Consider the following 8,575-nt stretch of genomic DNA (forward strand, 5'->3'; position numbering starts at 1 on the left):
GTGAGGGTATTTAACAAATATTGATAAAAATGCTGATTAATTTATTGTTGTTGAATTTACTATAAAATATTTATTATTCTTTTCAAATAATTGGTTTGAAGGGGTAGAAATCTGATTTTCACAATGTATCTATCTTGTTAATGTTAAAATGTAATAGATGTTTTTCTGTTTCTTTTGAGGTTTTTCACCTATTGAGCTATGGGCTATGGACTATTGAGCTATGAGCTATGTGGACCATCATGCAAAAATAAAGATGAGTCAACTAAATTAAAGCCTCTTTGAGTGAAATCCAGTTCAAAGTTCACAGTGGAAACGATCTCTTTCAAGTGGGGATCACACAGTAAACCAAACCGAAAAAAAACTTGACAATACTTATTTTACCCGCTGTATATCTATATCTATATATAAAGCATTATTAGTGGCAGCAGGCAATAATAAACCTATATTTTTATACTGAGGCCTGAATCTGAACGCAGAGCAGCGTTATGTAGAACTAAGTTAAAAGGTAAAGAAACGATAACCTTGATGTGTCAGATTAGATAACCTGCCTTTCTCTGAAGCAGCTGGGACTTTGAACAGAGTGTATTTGGTCTTCCCTTTCTCTGCCACCGAAGTTCCAAAGTTGTAGGCATTGCCTTCTTTGTCATACTGTGGATGGGACGTGGCCAAGTTTACCGGCAGGTACTTCAAGTAGTCCACCTGTTGGACCCATAAATCATGAGCTTGGAAACAAAAGTGACAACAAAATCCACCAGGAACGTGTCGGTTACCTTGTCGTGAGTTTCCAGGGTGACCGGATCGATTTTGCGGATGTAGTTGGTTTCGGAGGTGGCGTAATAGGTATTTCCATATTTTATGATGTTGCTCGCTCCGTTGTCAGTGAAGTCAGGCATAGTGTGGTTCAGAAACGTGATCGCCCTGAAAACGTGCCAGAAAATATGTTGTCTTTATTTTTACTGCAGGAAGGAAGACATAATTCGGCACACGCCTGGAGATGTCAGTGCCTCTGACGTTATTTATGACCCCTCATTATAAAACCGTAACRTGGAAAGATGCCATATAAACATGCAGATGCACAGGAAGCATCAAAATTCCCATTCTAACTAAAGTTATACAACTACTGAAAACAAACATAACTATAACTCGATCAATTTATATAGATATTAAGATAAAATTGGATGTGGTGGCAGCTGACACAAACTCCCAGCGCTAACAGTTCTCACAGTATCACATGAGATAATGAAGATCATTTAGAAGCTTTGAACAAAACTACTCTGTTCCTTCTAAAGATGAGATGGCTTTACTTTAAAAATCTGCCACAAACAGCTCAAGAAATTCTTATTTATTGCAACTTACTTGAAAATAAAGTTCTTGCTTGGGTCTGGATAGGCCATCGTTCCCATTTCTGACACAACTATCCTGTTTGCAGCCATGTTGGCATTGTAGGAGTCACTTCTGAGGAACCTGCTTCGATGGGTCACTTCACCTGTGAGAAAAAAAAGAGAAAATATATTAAAACCAGACCAAACAAACAGAAAAAGTTCCAGAAATTGACAAAGAGTGGCTCATCTAACCATCTTTGATAGTGAAGCTGGTCAGTATTGACAACCCATCAAACCAGTGATCATAGCTGGTCTCCCCCACAGAGAAGATTCCTGGTCCGTTACGTAGGAGAATCCCATGAAGCCAGCTGGGGATGCTTCCTGTTTTCAAATAAAACATTTTAAGCATTCAAGTTTACTTTTGACACATACGTTGCTTTTGCAATCAAACTAACCTTTAACTTCTGCCTTAAAATTCTCCGGACGCTCCTTTGCATTGTTGGAAAAGTCAGGGTTCATGTTTGCTGACGGTGCAGAAGGGAATGCAGCGACCAGTCCAGATCTCTCCCTTAAAGCTCTCGTCTCATTTGGGGGCATGGCAAAGGAGGAGCTATCCGTCAATGAGGTTTCCTTCCCTCCTCCTTTCAGGGAAATCCTATTCTGCATACTCTCGTCGACATAAACCAGGAAAAAACAAAGTGAACAAATCATTTGAAAAGGACATTTTCACTTCCACAAATTAATGATTTATTTTAGCCTGTGTTCATTAATGAACTGCATCCATTGCAACTAGATTAAACACCCACCAAGCAAATTTCTACAGAACACTAAGAATGTATTTGGTCTATTCATAGTTTTATCAGTTTTTAAGATTGCAAATTACTTTATGACTACATTGGATCTTATACTGTTATTAGCTGTGTGCTTCTGCTTCATGTAAGACATTACAGCCTCTGTTCTTTGAAAAGTTTATACTTGGAATGATATAAAGGCTATTAAACAATCCGATATATCTTTATTTTTCTGTTTGTATGTGTCTTGTATTAAATGACTGAGATCTGCAGGGAAGTCTTGGTGGAAGTTTTGCCCACATTTAAAGACAGGAATTTTAGCTTTGGCTTGGTCTCGATCCAATTAGTGGTTGTTTTTTTATTATAAAGGAATGCGAAGGTCACTTTATGTGCGTGAGCAGAGTATCCTGTTTATAAAAATTTTACTTGGTCTATAATTGTATTGTCCTTACTTCCTAATCGTAACAACAGATGCTTTTTTTTCTTTCTGCCTTAAGCTGTTGAACACATCTAGTTTGATCGCTGATTAACAATCCGTGTTTTACGTTATCAGTGGGTGCACAATTTCATATGCACTTTGTAGAAATCAGTTTAGGATGAAGAACACTGTCGTCCTGGGAGGAGCTCTGCCGATGGTCTGCACCGAAAAGAGTCAGTTGAGGTGGTTCTGATTAGGATACCTAGGGTGCGCCCCACTGGTAACAGGCTCTGGGGCTTGACTTACAAGTTGGAGGGTTTGTATTTTGTATCACGGTATGTATTTTCAAGGGACATAGTTCAATTCTATACTACAATATTACCTTCAGTTGTTACAAAAATGCTGTATAAAAAATTGAACTTTGCATCATAGCCTAAATATCTTGAAATTGGCCTCTTGTCTCTTTAAAAACATCTTACCATTTCCAACACTCCCACTTCAGCACGTCTTCACGACAATATTTCAGGGGAGGGGTGCTCTGTGGGGCGAGGGCTCTGCTGCAGACTGAGCTCCAGGGAGGAGCTTTGTACAAATGGGTGGTGCTTTATATACCAGAAAGTGTTTAGGCAGCTCCACGTGGCTACTACAAGAGATTCAAGGATTTCTAAAACATGTGAATGAGTCAAAGCAACACACTTGGTTTGTTTGTGATGACGGGAATGACATCATTACATGATATAAAGCAAAAAAATCTTTGACTCATTGATCAAATCATTCACGTGCAAAAAAATTGTTTTGGTCCAAGCACAGAAGCCTGAGGAACTCCATAACTAATTTTACATACATTATTTAYCTGTGYAAACTGTTTCCTAKTATTCAGATAACTAGACATCCACTAGTGCTCATCCTCTAATGTCTTATTTAATCATTTCAATAAGACTGCTGTGGTCGAGTGTCAAATGTTTTCTTCAGATCAACATAAACACTGTATTTTTTTTAACAGCAGTTGATATTTCTTCCATTAATTCTGAGAGCCTTTGATGTTATTTGTTCCATTACTAAAATATTTTTGTTCTTCTATAAATTGATCTAACCTGGTTTCAAATAATTTCTCTCAAATTTTTGAAAACTGCGGCAACAAGGTTATTGATCTGTAATTTGTGAACACACATTCCTCCCCATTCTTATAAAGAGGAATTACCTTAGCTATTTGCATATTGTCTGGAAATGCATTCTGAACGTTTACATTTATTACTGTTTTTATCATTTATCTTGTTTGATAACTGTATATCTTATTACAAATGGTCTTTTTAGCTATAATCTGAAGATTATCTTTCAGTGACTATTTGAATAAGTCTCCAGGCAAGAGTTTCTCTGGGTTGTTTCTCTTATGTACTGTATTTGCCATATAATAAGATAAAGGCTTCATTGGGTACAAAGGTGGCTGCATTGTAGAAATAGTCAGAAGACTTGGCTAAAGGCTGGGGCTCATATTTCCAAACTAGAATTCACATAAAAACTTGACCAATTTCTATATGAATGTAAAATACTTTTTCATGTTAGCTTAAAGTGCCTGTGACATGCATATCTTTCAAATACAAAAAAGTAAAAAAAAATCATTTTATATTTAAGAAATTTGGCATAATACACAGCGTTACACATTTTATCTTGTAAYTGGCAGATCTTCTTTTTAATTTGCTCAACTATAATGAAACAGGAAGTGACATCAAAGGGGAACTCTTTGAGGAAGAAAATTCCCTGGTCTTTTGTTTAATGAAACAATATGATTTGAACTCTGACACATCTTCATCTCTCACTAATAGACTCAAAATAACCTAAAAAACATCACATTCTTCTCTACACTCTGTGCTGTCATATTGTAACAATGCTCTGTTCACATTCAGACATTCCCCTTTGACATCACTTCCTGTTACGTCACATGCAAATATCTCAACAACTGTTCATCCCAGTGGTGTGAATTTCTTTTTGTGATATGWCATCATTGTTATCTTTCAAAAAAATAACTCACATTTACTACAAAAATTTGATGCCGCAGGCACTTCAATGTGCCAGACAACTTGTTTGCAAAATTGTTGATACTTTCAAAACATCTGCAACAAAACATTTCAGGGTGAAGAGGCCTCACTCACTTGGAGTGAGATCAAATATATGAACACAATACTACACTGTCTTCAGATGCCTCATGATTATCAGCCTGTGCCCCCAAAAGAACCCTCAAACCCTCATTTCCGGTAGAAAATACCATTAAACTCAGCCATGAAATTACATTCAGCGATTTCTCTTCATGTCAAAGTGAACAAACTATAATTCCAGTTCATCTTCCCAACATTAAACATTTTTTGATGGAATGAGACACACGACAGGAAATAATTTGGTGTTTATTGTCAAGAAGAAATCAAAATGAAACAGACAAATTCCTATTTTCAATACATTCATAGAATGTCACAAAAGTGTCGACTGCTACTTTAGTCAAACAGAACCAAAACGGTTTAGGAGTTTTCGGTTTCCTTTGTTTAAAATCAGCCTGTTGGAGCATTAAATTCAAGACAACACGTTTTGTAAGATGCCTGTCGGAGAATAATGTTTATTTGCACTGCCCAGACTGTTATCAGCTGTGCTGATCTGTATTCAAGTATTCCCTTGCATTTTCCTGTTTATTTTTTGTGTGTTGTCGTTAACTTCCCTGGTTATGTGTGGATTACATCATGTGGCACAGAATAAAGTTTAAGTTAACATTAACTACACGTACAAAAAAAAAAAAAAAAAACTGGTCTCACATATGTATATGCTGTTTTGTTTACAATGCAGACCCCATGCAACAATACCACATGCATTTATAGAAAGTGCATGAAGAGGAGCTAAAACATGAGCAGAGACCACCTTGATCCCACCAGCAGGAGCCTATATCCCAGAAACCACTGCATGATTTCTGTTTGAACCCAGTGAAACGCAAACAGGCAGCACACACTTCCTTTCTAAAAGATGTGAGTTAAAGATAATCGCGTGAAAAAAATGACACCCCCCACCCCAGTTGTCAAATCTAACCGAAGTCGGTGTTTCACACCGCCAAATGTTACCGCACCTGAACACCCTGTGACTTGTCACAACATGCAGAGAGAACGTGTATCAGGAGAAAACTAACACCACACACATATAAAAACAGAGGTGTTAACACCGTGTATTTACCATGAAGTCACACTGGCAAACACAAGTTTCAAAAGTTCAAAATTCAAAGCAAAATCGTATTTAAAAAAAATCCTGCCATTTGAAAACCACAAAGGCAAAACTAATCACATTAGATGGGCATCAGACTTGGAAAGAACACTAGTGAATCACGAAAAACAAGCTTTGCGGTTCTGTGAGGAGTGGAGAGTGAAAATATTCAGTCATTAGTTGTTCTACAGAGGCAACAGAACCAAAGGCTGAGCAAAGCAAGGCATATGTTCAAAACAATCCATGTTTCTGCCCAACTAACTGACTGAAGCTTGTTGTACAGCTCATAAAATAAAGAAAAACTACAACAAAAATTCAAGTATTAAAGGTCCTTTTAGGCTAGAGGCTTTAATTTGAATCATTTCAACTAAAAATGATGTCCTAAAAATCAAACCTATCATGTAATACGATGAGGACATTAATTTWTCTCAACTTTTTTTTAAATGTCCTGATTTTATCCGGTCCAATCACGAAAGAATAAATGGAAAGGAACATAATTGTGTTTTGCAGCTAAGATTTTTACATCATGAGGCAGAAGCTATCACATTTATTAAACATGTACAACCTGCACCTACAATACGCCATTAAATACTGTTTTTGTATTTTATTCAAAAAAAGAAATACTTGGGGATGAAATAAAAAAATCTCAAAATTCCTAAATAGTGAAAAAAGTCATAATCCTTAGAAAAATTGTTACTTTAGAATTTTTTTAATTCTTCATTGTTTCACCTGAATCTGAGCTCATCATCATCATCATCATCATCATGGCAGTTTCATCCCTATACATCAACTGCACAATATGAAATAAATACAAAACAAGTGTAGAAAATATCATTTAAAATATGATTTTCTTACTTTCTATATATGTTTCTTCCCTCTTTTTGGTTTAAAATAAAATGTTGATCCAAATCATTATGTTTAACAGATCATTTAGTCTCAACATTTCAATTCTGAACTGTGAATTTGTTGTTGTTGGTGTGCAAACCTGGCCATTGGTTTGGCGTTTCCCTTTTAAAATTTCTAAAAGTGCCCTTTGTTTTTTTTTCTTTAAAAATTGTAAAGAAAGATTTACAACTCCAATTCTGAAAAAGTTAAAAAGATACTTAAAATGTAAATTAAAACAGATTACAATGATTTGCAAATCTCATAAACCCATATTTTATTCACAATAGTTCGTGGCAAAAATTTTATCATAAACTAAAAAATAACTTTTTGTAGGGAAAAGTATGTTAGGTCGTTTTGAATTTTAAGACAGCAACACATCTAAAAACACAAGAAATTTGGAGAAATTTGCAACTAACAACTTGAGATTAGTTTTGCTGCTATAAAACTCAAAATTATTTTTAATGGTATTAATTTCAATACTTTTTTATATTTACTAAGCTCCATTTTTAATAAAATATGGGTTTTATAAGATAAGATACAACAACATCTTAACATTTTTGGAATTGGTGTTGTAATGATGTTTTAAAACCCATTTGCCTTGATCCCAGCAAGACAAAAAAAAAAAAAACTAAACACAGAGTACTGATGCCCATTCAATAAACTTATATAAAGGCAACTGAAAATTAAGAAATTCTAAAAATATAARCGTTTAAATTCATTAAATGTCAGTGGATGAGTGTTAAAATTCCTCCTTGTTCTTCTGTGTGACACAGAGCCAATAAAAAATTTTAGGCTTCCCTTACAGCTTTGCCTCTTCAGGAACATACATTTGTATTTTACCCTTATAAATGTGCAGCTCAATAAAACAAAAACAAATAAAACAGAGTCCCCTGTTAAACAGCAGAACTTTGTAAGTAACAGTAAACATTTTTGACAAGTTTCTGGTTGAACTGGCAGTTCTTTTGTTCCAAGATGGCCTCTTTTCTTTAGTCATTGCAAATTGTTAATGGTAAAAAAATAAAATAATAATAAAATAATTGGCCATGCACACAAAGTATTGCTTAGAAGTCTTATCATGGCTTAGGGATGGCCGGCTTACTGGTCCATCAGTACATTTAAGGGACCGTCTGCCTTCCCAGAAGAAAAGTGACAACTTTTCTTTGTTACATTCGATCTTGCAGGGTGAAGTCGTACATGTAGGTTCGCTGCCATCGTAGCAACCTGATTCATACAACTGAGAGCAGTGTCACTTTGTCTCTCGTGACATTTTTTTACACCACTGCCACCCCGATTCCCTTAATCCGTCTTCCCGTTCTCCTGAGGCGTTGCAGTTTTGCTCCGGCGTGCAGATCGCAGGACCTTGTAGCAACCCCGCGCGATCTTGTGCATCCACATGATGTTCATGATGTCCAGGCAGATACTGGAGCAGATCCAGGCCACGCGGCCTCCCCAGGGCACCAGGTAGAACGCCTTGGTGCCGTAAACTGCATACATACGACTGTAGTACACCGGCATGACGGCGATGCGGACCATAAAAAAGACTAATGCCATGGCGACGCCATTTGCCATATTGGGCCGGGATGACTTGGGATATCCTAGGACTTCAAAGAACCAACTGAAACAAAGAACGTTTGTGTGAGAATGCTGTCCAAGAACAAATGGTAGCCTCCAAGATTTCTATTGGAGACCAGTTGAAAACTCAAAATTGTGAGAAAATGGCATAGTTGTAAAGTAACTAAGTACAAATACTTTATTACTGTACTTAAGTAGAATTTTTGGGTAATCTGTACTTTACTTGAGTAATTATTTTTCAGCCTACTTTTTACTTCTACTCCTTACATTTTCACACAATTATCTGTACTTTTTACTCCTTACATTTTTAAATAAAGCAAGAAGTAGAAAGTCGTTATTTTTATTTCATTTTT

The 8,575-nt window shown here is 36.1% G+C and overlaps 2 protein-coding genes across 2 annotated transcripts in view; both read right to left on the bottom strand.

Moving 5' to 3' along the window:
* Positions 1-2,960, bottom strand: part of bco1 (beta-carotene oxygenase 1) — a 10,155-nt gene extending 7,195 nt beyond the window's left edge. Inside the window, exons 1-5 of the mRNA XM_014008493.1 lie at positions 1,778-2,960; positions 1,575-1,703; positions 1,357-1,486; positions 771-918; positions 549-699 (exon numbers count right to left, since the gene is read on the bottom strand). Coding sequence (XP_013863947.1) covers positions 549-699; positions 771-918; positions 1,357-1,486; positions 1,575-1,703; positions 1,778-2,033 — 814 coding nt within the window. The 5' untranslated portion in view covers positions 2,034-2,960. The remainder of the gene's footprint in view (positions 1-548; positions 700-770; positions 919-1,356; positions 1,487-1,574; positions 1,704-1,777) is intronic.
* Positions 2,961-4,914: 1,954 nt separating this feature from the next.
* LOC106517580 (transmembrane protein 56-B) overlaps positions 4,915-8,575 on the bottom strand; it is a 22,891-nt gene continuing 19,230 nt past the window's right edge. Inside the window, exon 7 of the mRNA XM_014008495.1 lies at positions 4,915-8,265. Coding sequence (XP_013863949.1) covers positions 7,947-8,265 — 319 coding nt within the window. The 3' untranslated portion in view covers positions 4,915-7,946. The remainder of the gene's footprint in view (positions 8,266-8,575) is intronic.

Source organism: Austrofundulus limnaeus, unplaced genomic scaffold (assembly GCF_001266775.1).
Source record: "Austrofundulus limnaeus strain Quisiro unplaced genomic scaffold, Austrofundulus_limnaeus-1.0 Scaffold50, whole genome shotgun sequence".
NCBI classification, from domain to species: domain Eukaryota; kingdom Metazoa; phylum Chordata; class Actinopteri; order Cyprinodontiformes; family Rivulidae; genus Austrofundulus; species Austrofundulus limnaeus.